General features: G+C 35.7%; 1 protein-coding gene across 4 annotated transcripts in view; it reads right to left on the bottom strand.

Annotated features, from left to right (window-relative positions):
- The window catches only part of NBEA (neurobeachin), a 612,123-nt gene that overhangs the window by 345,143 nt on the left and 251,202 nt on the right, over window positions 1-15,778 (bottom strand). For all 4 annotated transcript variants that reach the window (XM_082602053.1, XM_082602054.1, XM_082602055.1 and 1 more), the window contains one exon: window positions 833-894. In XM_082602053.1, coding sequence (XP_082458179.1) covers window positions 833-894 — 62 coding nt within the window. The remainder of the gene's footprint in view (window positions 1-832; window positions 895-15,778) is intronic.

The following is a 15,778-nucleotide window of genomic DNA, read 5'->3' as shown; positions in this document are numbered from 1 at the left end:
TTCCTTGCTACTGAGGAAATTAGAGATAATGTAATAACTACTTATTACAAACACACATAAGGTCTTTTTATTCTCATATTACAAAATATTTAATACTTATGTGAAAATCGGGATCACTAGGAGACTTGGGAGAGCTGGCAAGAAGAAAGACCATTAAGTCCCTATTTTAGTTATCAGAAAAATGTTACGTATAATTTTCTCATAATTGCTTAAAAAAAACACCCAACAATTATAATTCTATTTTTAATTCTGATTATTAAAGATAAATAGTATAAGTAGATTTTTAGAATTTACATTTAAATATACAAATTACATTAAAAAAGGGAAAGCAGCAAGGTATCGTATCAAAAGCCCCTCACTAATAAGCTATATTTTATACTTTGGCTACTGCAACAAAAAAACCTCTAGTTTTCATTATCTACAACAGTGAAAAAGAAACCATGTAATTAACAATGAACATCAAAATTATAAATAATACTGTATCATTTTTAAAGGATGGGGTGTAAAGATGCATATCAAAAAATCTATAACAAATTATATATACATATATTTGCAGAGATTAAAAAATAGGGAACAACAGAAGGCTAGGTAGGTGGGAAATAATAAGACAGCTAAAGGGAGGGAAGGGAAACGGAGACTAAATCAATATTTGCATGGTAAGATCATCTACATAAATATACATCTCTATGTAATTTATTTCCTTCATCTATGAAATAATAGAAATTTTTAAAATATATAAACATATACATATATATTCACATACATTCTTTTGTTAGTGACATAAAACAATCCTCATGTAGTTTAATGTAATCAAGTGATTGAGATTTCGTACCTGAGAACAAAGCAGCATAACAAGCTCAACCACAGATGTGCTGGACTTCATACAAACAAGGCCTACAAGAAAGAAAGGTTAAAACAAAATGAAATTACAATGGTAGAAATCATCATTCTAAGTTAATTCATTATATAGGTTTAACTTATAAAATCTTTCTTTAAAATAAAATTCCTAAAATGAAATGAATGGAAACATTCATTAACATATTTTTATAGCATTAATTTCAAAATATTCAGATATTCAAGAAGATGTGAAAAATACTAAAGAAATTGACCTCAGGCTTAGGTTATTTATTTGGTAAAGGCATTTCTTATATTTAAACAAGGTGGGGTAGCTATCAAAACTGATAAGCTAGTTAGAACTCTTTTTATTCCAATGACATTTGCTATGTGATTGTCTCCTGGAGCGCAGAACAGTAATCATTGAAGACCTGCCTAAATTTTCTTCCAAAAAACAAAATTAAAATAATTTACAAACAGGTAATTACCCACAGCTTGTCAACTGTTAAATGAATTTTAAAATATTGAAAAATGAATTTCACATACAATTAACATATTATGCAATACTTGTAAAATATTCCATTGTTCTACTTCCAAAGTCTCTGAATAGACATCAGAAGAAAAAAGAATTAAGTGTATTAATACATATGTAATAATGGTTACTACGCATTGATCACTTATTATGTGCTGGGTATTGTGTTAATGTACAAGAACTCATTTAATTCTCATTTATATTCTGTGACGTACTATTATTATTACAATTCTACAGGTAAGAAAATATTCTTCTTAAAAACAGTTTAAATGTTGATTATTCATCAAGACTTTTTTCAATTAAAAAGATGACTGCTGTATAACATAATAAGAAGGCAGATCATGATTGTTAGTATTTTTAAAGTGCCAACATATAGAGAAAGATGTAACCAAGGATTAATAACAATCTCTGGTAGGAGGAGAGTATATTCATCATGATGTCTGCTAATTTAAAATATATTTTTTAAAGTTTTTAACTAACTGTTTTTTAAATTAAATTAATAGACTAATTTTTTTCTTTTTATATGAAGACAAATATAATCAGTAAAAGCACTGTATAGTAAGAAATGTCATGATCTTACATTAGTTGTTGCTAAATGGCAAACTAAAGCGAAACCAGTTATTTTTTTCTTCTTAAGGTGATTTCAATAAAGACTCTCAAATGTCTTCCAGACACTAGCATGTATATTTATTGTAGGTAGTGGATAAATACCCTTTTGTGCCCATTCTGCTAACAACTCTATCCTTAACGTACAGACCTACAGAACAAGTTGTAAAAAGGCACTAGGATTCCATTTTATCAGATCTTTGGGCAGACAGTTAACTAATGAAATAAGAGGCAGATGTGAAAAGCTCATTTAAGAGACAATTGTTGCAACTGATCAGCAATTCTCATGCTCAGGAGCTAGAGAGTCAGAAAGATTAATGGGACATTTATCACCTGTTGGCTACTCAACCACTTGAAATTCTGACAAAGAAAAACTAAGTAAAAGGCCAAAGGACTATGTATAGCAAAAGGATCATAAATAAAATATGTACTCCATATCAATTTAGATTTTAGACTGTAAGGCTGTATAAAGAATGATTAGACTACAAGGCTATATGATGAATGATTCTATAAAGAATTTTTCACCACATATTCTGTGTACTAGAGTTTTGAAATACATAACTTGTACAAATTAGGGAAAACATGCAATTACATTCATTTCTCACAGACTAATTTTAAATGAACTTCTAAAAAACTGCTGTGTAACAAGAATATTCATGCTTTTTCCAAACACATACTATCATTCCATCATAAGAAAAACATAAACAAATGCTCCATCAATGCTTTGTTCAAAGGAAATGAGAACAAAATGACAGGATAGCAAAACTGCAGTTTGCAAACAGCACTCTAGGTACTTTGAAAAAGGCCATTGTGATTTCAACTCAATAGACCCTTGCACCTTTACTAATGTGATGTAATTAGAATGAACAGAATGATAATGGATACTACTCAAAATAACAATACGAAACAAAACAAAAAAGCAAAACCTAAATTTGACAATTAGAACACAAGCAGAGGCAATTTAGGAAGACTTATCACCCTTCAAAAATTATATAATCATTTTGGTTGGCACTATTTCTAAGTGTTAACAAAAGTATTACTAAAACAAATAGATTTTTTATTAGAGATATAAGAGATACTGAAGATATCTAGAGATATTGAGACATTTAATAGAGCTACTGAAAATACAAGCATTGTCTGATGACACTATCCTTGCACATTCTCTAAATAAAAAAGCACCTATATTTGAAAATTTAAGGTGCAAGTAATAAACGTGGTTTGGTATAACTTTAACCATAAGCTCAAGAAAGCCAAATTTATCTAGCGATGCTATAAATACTCAGGCTATACATGCATAAGGCAAATATTTAAAATTGTATGTCTCAAACAGGTTGAGTTTTTTTCCTTTTTGCATCTGGCAAGAAATTCATAATCAAACCAACTCATTTGATATCTCCTCATAAGGGTAAAGGATAGTAAGCACTCAGGAGATCAATAAGACATTATCTACACCTTCCCAAGGGCTCCATCTTTTAATTCCAATCTAAGATTATCTAACATTTACATAGAGCTTTGGCTGCGCTGGTCTTCGTTGCTGCGTGCGGGCTTTCTCTAGTTGCGGTGAGCAGGGGCTACTCTTCGTTGCGGTGTGCGGGCTTCTCATTGCGGTGGCTTCTCTTGTTGCGGAGCACGGGCTCTAGGCATGTGGGCTTTAGTAGTTGCAGCTTGCGGGCTTCTGTAGTTGTGGCATGAGGGCTCGGTAGTTGTGGCTCATGGGCTCTAGAGCACAGGCTCAGCAGTTGTGGCACATGGGCTTTCTTACTCTGCGGCACGTGGGATCTTCCCGGACCAGGGCTCGGACCTGTATCCCCTGCACTGGCAGGCAGATTCTTAACCACTGTGCCACCAGGGAAGACCTACATAGAGCTTTATCATTTACAAATCACTTTTTTTTTTTTTTGCCGTACGCGGGCCTCTCACCGCTGTGGCCTCTCCCATTGCGGAGCACAGGCTCCAGACGCGCAGGCTCAGTGGCCATGGCTCATGGGCCCAGCCGCTCCGCGGCATGTGGGATCTTCCCGGACCGGGGCACGAACCCATGTCCCCTGCATCGGCAGGCGGACTCTCAACCACTGCGCCACCAGGGAAGCCCACAAATCACTTTTATATATGCTGTCTCATTGGATTCTCTTAACAACTCTTTGAACTAGTTATTTTCACCTCATGTGAGAAAAAAATGAAGGGATTCAGTGACTAGCCCAAGATGTTTCATACAATAAGTGGTGGAACTGGGACCTGAATTCAAGTCATTTAACTTGAACGGCCATTTCGTGTTTGCTGCAGCACTACTTAAATAACTTGACACTAACAGGATGGCAACATGTGATGATGAGAAAGGTCATAATGGTTAATTCCAACTTGGGTGATTTTGACAGTTTTCTTGGAGAAGGTAGCATATGTTGGTCAGACATGGGGACCAAAAGCTTAAGCAGAAAGTACAGAGGGAGCAGGGGACGAAAAAACCCTGAAAAGACCTTTGTAGCTTGGGCGACTGGTTGACTAGAATATAGGGTGTGTGTGAAAGTGGGACTGGAGTGCTACTGTAAAATTCAAAGATAGATAAAGATGGAAAGAAAGAAAATTACACGTTTTTGAAAGTTAAGAGGAAGAATATAGAGTAAGTTATACAATGGGAGAAATGACGCTAGGATCAGTTATGGCATCCCTATTCCATGATGACTTTTTTTTTTTTGCGGTAGGCGGGCCTCTCACTGTTGTGGCCTCTCCCGTTGCGGAGCACAGGCTCCGGAAGTGCAGGCCCAGCGGCCATGGCCCACGGGCCCAGCCGCCCCATGGCACGTGGGACCCTCCCGGACCGGGGGCACGAACCCATATCCCCCGCATCGGCAGGCGGTCTCTCAACCACTGCGCCACCAGAGAAGCCCCCATGATGACTTTTTTTACCTTGTCAATTAAGAAGTATCCCCTACGGAAGCTATACAAATGTGCCCCCCCAGCAAAAATCTAGTTAGAAGTGTTGGCCAATTAACAGAACACTTTCACCAGGAAATATATATTCACCAGAATAAATATTCTGACTAGAAATACTAGTCCAATACTGTGGACCATACTACCTTACCAGTATAAATTGAACCCATGGAGTGTAGATAGTCAACATGTGAGAGGAAGAAGCTTGAATATATAGGAGGTGCTCCAGTGGTGAGGAAACTGTCTAGTACAAGCTTTTGAATATACCATGAACTACGCTGAAACGTTGTTCAACATTGTCTGACTGGCCAAGATACAAGTATTATGAGAAGCTGAATTAGGTAGACAAATTTGAGGTGGTCCAGATCCAGGCAGCAAACACATACTGGGTACAGATGATTAAACCGCCATCCAAATAAATCACTGGCAGTTTTTTGGGGTTTACACTTACTAAGGGTAAAAAAGTCAGTTTCTACTTTCAGAACTACAGTCCTTTGCCAATAAAACAAACCAACCAACAACAACAATAAAACCTCAGCAAATCCCACTAAATTGTAAAACGAACGTTAAGTTAAAAGTTTGACCTTTGGGATAAAACTATCTTTCTTTAATAAAAGAAATACTGAAAGGTATTGTGATGCTGTTTTAATACACAGCCGCCAGAAACATTTGATTCCATGTGTGGGTCTGGCTTCATGCATCTGTAGAATTAGAAGATCAAATTAAGACACTTAAAAATAGTGTAGAAAAACTCCATCTCTAGCAGGATGCCCCTTATGGTGGGAGGTGAAGCGTATGAAGCGTTACAGTTACAAGCGAGGAATCATACTTACAGGTGGGTTGCATCTTCTAAGGAACATCAAGTTTTCTTTCAGCAAAGGGCCCTCTTCCAAAAGAGGAGAGCATACCCATCTATGACTAGGGCAGTGCTGAGTATATTCTCAATAAACTTTAATTAAATGAATTAAAAACCATCACTAACTGAGGAAATATATAGTTGATATATATTTATACAAATAAATATGTTGATGAAGAAAAAAGATTTTAAGGAAAAATAAGAGCACTTTTTTAAGAACAAGAGCGCAATTCATTCAAAAAGCATTTTCTTTTATTTATTTATTTTTTTAACATCTATATTGGAGTATAATTGCTTTACAATGGTGTGTTAGTTTCTGCTTTACAACAAAGTGAATCAGTTATACATTTACATATGTTCCCGTATCTCTTCCCTCTTGTGTCTCCCTCCCTCCCACCCTCCCTATCCCACCCCCTAGGTGGTCACAAACCATCTAGCTGATCTCCCTGTGCCATGCAGCTACTTCCCACTAGCTATCCACCCTACGTTTGGTAGTGTATATATGTCCATGCCACTCTCTCACTTCGTCACAGCTTACCCTTCCCCCTCCCCATATCCTCAAGTCCATTCTCTAGTAGGTCTGTGTCTTTATTCCCGTCCTACCCCTAGGCTCTTCATGACATTTTTTTTTTCTTAGATTCCATATATATGTGTTAGCATACGGTATTTGTTTTTCTCTTTCTGACTTACTTCACTCTGTATGACAGACTCCAGGTCCATCCACCTCACTACAAATAACTCAATTTCATTTCTTTTTATGGCTGAGTAATAAAAAGCATTTATTGAACTTGTGTCTTATGTGCCAGATACCATGCCAGGTGCTAAGTTTAAAAAGAAGTGAGGAAAGTGGGAGTTGATATAAACAAATAATCCTGACACAGAATCCTAGGAAGGGCACAGAGAGTACAGACTGTTAGACACACAGAAAGGGTAGTGAGCAGCTCTGCTGAGGAGAATTTATAGGGAGTATGACAATCTAAGTTGGATGATGCTAACCCTATCTAGGCAAAAAAAGGAAAAAAGGAAAGTCATCCGAGGTGACAGAGGAACATCAGAGGTATAAAGAAGCATGACATTGCTAGTAAAATGGAATTGGGATGCTACACTGTGGAGTGCAGAGGATGGAAGGAGGTGAAATGAAGATGGAGGAAGAGAGGAAAGAGAGCCATCTATGGCATCCTATTCCTACTGGCAACAGGAAGCCACTGAAGGATTTTAAGCAGGGGCAGACAGAATTCAATCTATTTTGAGAAGATCGCTTTCTGTCAGTGGAATAGGAACTGTCTAGTCAAGATGATGAAAACCTGAGCTGAAGGCGGCAGCAATGCAAGCAGAGACAGTTTGAAAGACATTTTGGAGAGGACAATAAAATACTCTGGATAACTGAATATGACATTAAAGGACAGGGTAAAGGAGCAAAGTGTGAATGATAAAACCTTTAAGTGAGAAAGGAACATAAATGAAGGAGCAGGTTTGCAGAAAGAAAGTGAGTTTCATCCCAGACAAAATTAAGAATATAGGCAAAAAAAAATAATTTTGATATTTAAGGTTATTTGTTTTTTAGGTATGGATGCTATAACCCTGACAAACCTGATATAAATAAATCGCACAGATCACATGGCGCTGGAAAAAACTGTGGAGTTATTATGAGTCCCACTAGCAAACTACCGGTAGTAATCTTACCAGTAGTTTTGTTTTTTTTAACATCTTTATTGGAGTATAATTGCTTTACAATGGTGTGTTGGTTTCTGCTTTATAACAAAAAAATATGGAACGCTTCACAAATTTGCATATCATCCTTGCACAGGGGCCATGCTAATCTTCTCTGTATGGTTCCAATTTTAGTATATGTGCTGCCGAAGCAAGCACCAGTACAGTTTTAAGATCTAGTTTTTCTATTTCTCCTCACAATAAAATATGCTAATTTAATTTCCATCAATAGACATGACTATTCTGATAATTTGAATTTTAAATATCAAGTATGCCCAGGACAATTTAGTTTTTAAATAACTTTCTAAGGATTTTAACTTTTTTAAATTCCAAAATTAGTACACATTAATGGCACTGAAATAGTTGAAATAGCTTCATTTTAATAATAAATGTTGAATAAGAACTACAGACCTTGAAAGAAAGTTTGCATGCTCATTACCCTTCACTTGCTTTAGTTTCAGTGGTGTGCAGCTGGCAGTTTTTTTGAAATTCTCTGCTCTGTATAGCTTTCACATTGTGTTATGCAGCATTCTGAGATACAGTGTATAACTATAAAGTGTATATCTCTTGTGACTTCTGCAATGCTTACACATCTTTATCCACATATCAATTTCCTATGTTTTTTACCTTTCTTTTACTTTTTAACCTGAAACATGAAATTTATTTTTCTGTTTCATCACTGTGATATTCTCCTGACAGTAAAAAATTACTTTCAGGGCTTCCCTGGTGGTGCAGTGGTTGAGAGTCTGCCTGCCGATGCAGGGGGACACGGGTTCGTGCCCCGGTCCGGGAGGATCCCACATGCCGCGGAGCGGCTGGGCCCGTGAGCCATGGCCGCTGGGCCTGCGGGTCTGGAGCCTGTGCTCCACGATGGGAGAGGCCACAGCAGTGAGAGGCCCACGTACCGCAAAAAAAAAAAAAAAAAAAAAAAAAATTACTTTCAGTGTTACCATTTAAGTCATCTAAACTTATTAAGGTCAAAAACGTAACAATTAGCAAACTGTGGCTTTCTAACTTAAAACTGAAAAACCAAAACCAAACCAAAAAACCAATATTAAATAAACATCCTTTGAAATAATAATGGTTTGAATTTTCACTGTTACTGCTACAACTAATATTAATGTGACTAGGTAGTATCACTATTGTTTTTATTTTTAACATCTTTATTGGAGTATAATTGCTTTACAATGGTGTGTTAGTTTCTGCTTTATAACAGAGTGAATCAGTTATACACAAGTCCCTGTATCTCTTCCCTCTTGCATCTCCCTCCCTCCCATCCTCCCTATCCCACCCCTCTAGGTGGTCACAAAGCACCGAGCTGATCTCCCTGTGCTATGCGGCTGCTTCCCACTAGCTCTCTATTTTACATTTGGTAGTGTATATATGTCCATGCCACTCTCTCACTTTGTCCCTGCTTACCCTTCCCCATCCCCGTGTCCTCAAGTCCATTCTCTAGTAGGTCTACATCTTTATTCCCGTCTTGCCCCTAGGTTCTTCTGACCTTTTTTTTTTTTTTTTTAAGTATGTGTTAGCATACGGTATTTGTTTTTCTCTTTCTGACTTATTTCACTCTGTGTAACAGTAGTATTACATACTATTTTGACTGGACATTTTAAGATTTGCCTATATGTTTCAGAGAGTTTGATTTAAAACTGCACTACATATGAAAACAACTGTAATGTTATCTTCAAGAAACTAAAATAACATTAAGCTCATTTACTAAAAAAAAGCTTTTTAAAATGTAATTAAACCATTACAGCTTATTTTTGTATTTAGATTACAATTTTTAATTGAAAAATTAAAAAAAACACCTTCAAAATACTGCAGAAACAGTGAGAGTTCATTCATTCATTGATTTACTTTAGTTCACTTAAAAACTAGGTTATCACAAAATTATGGCAGTCTTACTGTCTTCAGAATAGGAATAAAACTGAAATCTCTGGATGTATCATATACATTAGGGGTCAGCATACATTTTTGTAAAGGCTCAGATAAAATACGTAGGCTTTGGGGATGGGGGCCAGGGGACAATAATAAATTTCTGTCACAACTACTCCACTCTTGCCATTGTAGGGCAAAAGCAGCCAGAGACAACACATAATCAAATGAGCTTGGCCGTCTTCCAATAAAACTATTTCCTCATTCATAGGGGTGTGTGTATGTGTGTGTGTGTGTGTGTGTGTGTGTGTGTGTGTGTGTGTGTGTGTGAGAATGTGAGAGAGGGAGAGAACACATACATGGGCACACATACTCGTACATATATCCTACAGATTTTTAAAACTTCAGGGGAAATTATTTTAGATGTATGCCTATGATACTTTATAATTCCAAAATCCAAAAAGCTCTGAAAAAAGCTTTCTCGTAAGATTGTCATAACGTCAATCATCAGCAAAATTTCACCTAAATAATATGATGCTATTTACAAACTTTATTCTTTATTCTACTTAGCATGACTATCCCTATGTATTACTGGAGATATATTAATGTGTTTAAGTAACGAGCTACCTCAGACCCCCATGAAGATGCTATGAAATACACATATAAGCACCTATTACTTTTCTTAAATCCCCAAATATCTGAATTACGAAACACATCGAGCTCTAAGGTTTTTTTTTTTAAATATGGGCTGGTTATTATTTTTTTATATAAATTTATTTATTTTATTTTTTGGCTGCATTGGGTCTTCATTGCTGTGCACGGGCTTTTCTCTAGTTGCGGCAAGCGGGCTCTTCGTTGCAGTGCGCGGGCTTCTCATTGCGGTGGCTTCTCTTGCTGTGGAGCAAGGGCTCTAGGCGCGCGGGCTTCAGTAGTTGAGGCACGTGGGCTCAGTAGTTGTGGCTCGCGGGCTCTAAAGAACAGGCTTAATAGTTGTGGTGCACGGGCTTAGTTGTTCCGCGGCATGTGGGATCTTCCCAGACCAGGGCTCGAACTCGTGTCCCCTGCATTGGCAGGCGGATTCTTAACCACTGTGCCACCAGGGAAGTCCCAAGCTCTAAGGTTTTGAATATGGATTTTAGGCATTTATTAAAATAAATGTGACTTTGCTTTTTAAGATTCAGAAATTTGTGGTAATCTCTTACATGAAATATTTTGAAAGATTAACAAAGATATTAATACTAATATATTAACTGCAACCTCAAAGTAATTTGATATTGTGCCTTTTCCCATGGAAATTCCATATGTTCAAACTAAAAATCTACTTCCATATGAGAATGGTTGGCTAAGTGCTTTTAAATTGTAAATCTAGAATGTTCAGATTGCTCAGAAACAAGATTAACTGTAACTGTAGTTACATAATACCGTCATTTTGATTCATTTATTGAAATAACTCTAAATTTTTGTTTGCTTGTTTGTTTTTGGCCATTGTGTTGATATAGCCTAGGAATCTTATTGGCTGTGGAGATTTTTTCTTTTTTATAGTTTTGCTTCTGCTAAGAATTTTTGCATAGTGGTAGAACTTAAGTTCCTAACACTCTTTTATAGATTATTCCTCCACAGAATGATAGATTACAATAAACAACTGAAGTTACAGTGATAGTTCCTGCATAGACATTTGCTCATGCTCTGACTGTGAATGAGCTGAGCTGAAGAGAATATTCTCCTGGCATTATTATCAACACCTGTAAAATGTGAAACTGTTGTAAATTTACTCTTTTTTAAATTATGCTTTAGAAACCATGTTTGTGCTAGCCCATCAAAAATGTCATATCAAGGAAAATGTTCTGGCAAATTCTTGGTATCCAATATCACTTTTTTTGGTCTCCATGTGACTTTCACTTCTCTTTGCACATTCCATGGAAATACCATTTTACATTTACACATACTAAACAATAGATTATAATTTCACAATCACTTGGGACTGATTACGTTTTGGGCTGGCTGTCTCTTGAGGTATTTTCATTTAAATAATTTATTTTAGGGACTATAAGTAAGCCACTGCTGTGTCACAGACATGACACTGTCTTTGATCTCAAGGAGTGAAAGCCCAGTTATAAAAATAAGGCACATAAATAAACATATGAAGGTGTCCAGGGAGAGTATTATACTGAAGAAATTATAATAAGGCACTATGCCTCCAAATAACTTAAAACTATTGTTGAGGTTTTTATTAAAAACTTTTATCCACAGTATTAGACTCAAGTTTCCACTACAGAAGTGATTAACCTGAGTGTCTTGCCCTTTCCTTAACTTCCTGATTTAATCACAACAGCAATGAATAAGGATGAAATAAGGGAAATAAGAGACATTTTCACTATCATAAATCATCTGGATCCCTCAATTCTCTTTGGGTTAAATTTAATTATAGAATGAATTGCTATTCCTATATCACTCCTCTGCATCAACTTTCTTCTATTCTCCCTGTGCTGCTTCAAATTCCAAAAGTCTCTATTAAATTCTAAAACTACTAAACTATGTCTGGTTCAAATTTTGACATTACCCAAGAAAGACTCTGATCCTGAATTATTATTAAGAATACTATATATGTCTTAAACATGTATTTCATTTCAAGAAATATTAATAATCAAAAAAAGCAAGATAGTTATACAATTAAATCACAGAGTTGAATAAAATGGCTATACTAATGCCTACTTATTAAAAATAAAATAATTTATATTCCATAAGATATGGGATCCTCCTTTTAGACATAGTATGTATAAATGAATGATCTGTGTAATTATAGTTCCAAACTACTGAAATTCTGACTTTCATTTATTTACATTCTCAAATAAGTACATTTAATAATTTTAGGTTCTCAAACGTAACTAAATTTAAATTTAAAATTGCTTTTTAGTAATACACACCTTTAAGTTCTTTATTTTTGTATTCAGAAAAACACTGGCTCTTTTTCTTTTAAATACTTATATAATGCACAACAGAAATACTATGCATCACTTTTCTTAATACATTCATAAAGTCAAAGATAAAAACTAAGAAAATAATTAGTAAAAGGAAATTATTTGATAAATATTGTGATTAAGGCAAAAAAGGGAAAAAAAGGCTACAGGTTAAAGTAAGCTCAAGTAGAGGTCAGTCAGCTGAACCTCACTTATTTTCAAGAGTACATGAACTTTATCCAATAAAGTTGCTAACAGCTTACTGTTATTTAAGCCTATAAACTTAAATAAAGTTTAAGCTTTATTAAGGCTTAAATTGTTGACGCACTCAGAGAAAACAAGCTAGACTTTCAGAGAACTCCTTATCTGTGCTCAAAGCAATAAATTCTCCAGTTTGACCCAAGCTGAATTTTCTTTACTGAATCCTCCATTTAAAACAAAATATTGGGCTTCCCTGGTGGCGCAGTGGTTGAGGGTCCGCCTGCCGATGCAGGGGACGGGGTTTTGTGCCCTGGTCCGGGAAGATCCCACATGCCGCGGAGCGGCTGGGCCCGTGAGCCATGGCTGCTGAGCCTGCGCGTCGGGAGCCTGTGCTCCGCAACGGGCGAGGCCACAACAGTGAGAGGCCCACGTACCTCAAAAATAAATAAATAAATAAATAAAATTAAATAGGGATGAATAAGCAATCCAGTTTTATTCATTCTTAAGAATGAAATAAAACGTTTTTGGAACTTGAACGAACTCAGAAATTCCTTCATTTTAACAACATTTAAGATACTTCCAAAAGTCACAGAAATTATTGTAAGTATATACTCCATCTAAGCAGTAGTTTATTGTGATTATTTGCCAAGGATTATATAAGCAAAAAAGTATAGATCACTAAATTAATAAGATTATTTTGCCTATACCAGAAAACTCTATATCCAACTCACACCCAATCCACAATTCAGAGTCAAATTATATGGTTATGTACGTACCAGAATACAATCTGATAATGATACTGTAGAGAAGTCAGTATGTGATTTGCTTTGCAATTAAAAAAATAACACTTCAGCATAAAATATTAGACCCACTTATTAAAGTAAATGGTGCTTTTATTTCTTCTAATTCTTTTTGCAATAACAGATCTACTACAAATAACACTTATTTTTTGTTTTAACATCTTTATTGGAGTATAATTGCTTTACAATGGTGTGTTAGTTTCTGTTTTATAACAAAGTGAATCAGCTATACGTATACATATATCCCCATATCTCCTCCCTCTTGCGTCTCCCTCCCACCCTCCCTATCCCACCCCTCTAGGTGGACACAAAGCTCATCTCCCTGTGCTATGTATGCAGCAGCTTCCCACTAGCTATCTATTTCACGTTTGGTAGTGTATATATGTCCATGCCACTCTCTCACTTCGTCCCAGCTTACCCTTTCCACTCCCTGTGTCCTCAAGTCCATTCTCTACATCTGCGTCTTTATTCCTGTCCTACCCCTAGGTTCTTCAGAAACATTTTTTTTTTTTTTTTAGATTCCATATATATGTGTTAGCATACGGTACTTGTTTTTCTCTTTCTGACTTACTTCTCTCTGTATGACAGACTCAAGGTCTATCCACCTCACTACAAATAACTTAATTTTGTTTCTTTTTATGGCTGAGTAGTATTCCATTGTATATATGTGCCACATCTTCTTTATGCATTCATCTGTCGATGGACACTTAGGTTGCTTCCATGTCCTGGCTATTGTAAATAGAGATGCAATGAACATTGTGGTACATGACTCTTTTTGAATTATGGTTTTCTCAGGGTATATGCCCAGGAGAGGGATTGCTGGATCATATGGTAGTTCTATTTGTAGTTTTTTAAGGAACCTCCATACTGTTCTCCCTAGTGGCTGTACCAATTCACATTCCCACCAGCAGTGCAAGAGGGTTCCCTTTTCTCCATACCCTCTCCAGCATTTATTGTTTCTAGATTGTTTGATGATGGCCATTCTGACCGGTATGAGGCGATACCTCATTGTAGTTTTGATTTGCATTTCTCTAATGATTAGTGATGTTGAGCATCCTTTCATGTGTTTGTTGGCAACCTGTATATCTTCTTTGGAGAAATGTCTGTGTAGGTCTTCTGCCCATTTTTGGACTGGGTTGTTTGTTTTTTTGATATTGAGCTGCATGAGCTGCTTGTAAATTTTGGAGATTAATCCTTTGTCAGTTGCTTCATTTGCAAATATTTTCTCCCATTCTGAGGGTTGTCTTTTGGTCTTGTTTATGGTCTCCTTTGCTGTGCAAAAGCTTTGAAGTTTCATTAGGTCCCATTTGTTTATTTTTGTTTTTATTTCCATTTCTCTAGGAGGAGGGTCAAAAAGGATCTTGCTGTGATTTATGTCATAGAGTGTTCAGCCTATGTTTTCCTCTAAGAGTTTTAGAGCGTCTGGCCTTACATTTAGGTCTTTAATCCATTTTGAGTTATTTTTGTGTATGGTGTCGGGGAGTGTTCTAATTTCATTCTTTTACATGTAGCTGTACAGTTTTTCCAGCAAACAGTCATTTTTTGAAACAGTATGAACTGGGACATCTACAAAGTGGAATCAAATACATGGTAATAAAAAATGTCTGACAAAAAGTAAGAAGTTAGTCATTCCCAAGAATTAAAGACATTTAATGATTCAGTTCTAAAAGCAGCACTGTATACTTACTGTACACAAGGCACAGATATGAAACAGATGTGTTCCATGTGCTAGAGAATCCTGCATTCTAATGGAGGCCACAACAGATAAACTGATCAGTATAATGTGAAGAAAAGAAGTGTTATCTCAGAACTATTACAAGATATTGACTTCGTAAACAAGATAAATTATGTAATTAAAGTAATTCTTATTGTGATTATAGGAAAATGGTGAAATTAATAACAAAAGGAAACATGTGACCTAAAATAATGAACAGTTATTAATTTCTTGGGAAAAACTGACTTAGAGATCACTCCAAGATCAGCAATCACGAATGATATTTCAACTTGTAAAACAGAATCTGTTTAATTTGATATAAAAAACTACCTCTGTTGACAGAATATAAAACTGTAAGATTTCTCTATATATCAAAACAAATACATTAATAGAAAGCACAACTAACATGAGAATATTTTCGAGTTTAAATGTTGCAAAGTACAGCTATTGAAATAATCTGTATAATCTTTTAAAGTAACTAGTTTCAAAGTTAAAATAATATCCTTAATAAGAAAGATTATCTTTGGTTGGGTTTAGTATAACTAGAAAAATCCTACTGAGTAGAGAGAACAACATTTTTGAGATAGTAACATGTATATCATGAGTCACAGGTCGTATTTCCAGAGGGAGAAGGAGGAGAAGATAATCCTTTAGCAGTTAAAACTGGAATCGCAAGTCCATATTGTATCTTTCATGGATTCTATTATGTACAGTAGAGTTTATTTTATATGCAATCCAGTAAATTCTGTTACTGGATATGAA

The sequence above is a fragment of the Mesoplodon mirus genome (genome assembly GCF_964341445.2).
Source record: "Mesoplodon mirus genome assembly, chromosome: 17".
Lineage (NCBI taxonomy): Eukaryota > Metazoa > Chordata > Mammalia > Artiodactyla > Ziphiidae > Mesoplodon > Mesoplodon mirus.
This window is presented reverse-complemented; position numbering and strand designations above follow the sequence as displayed.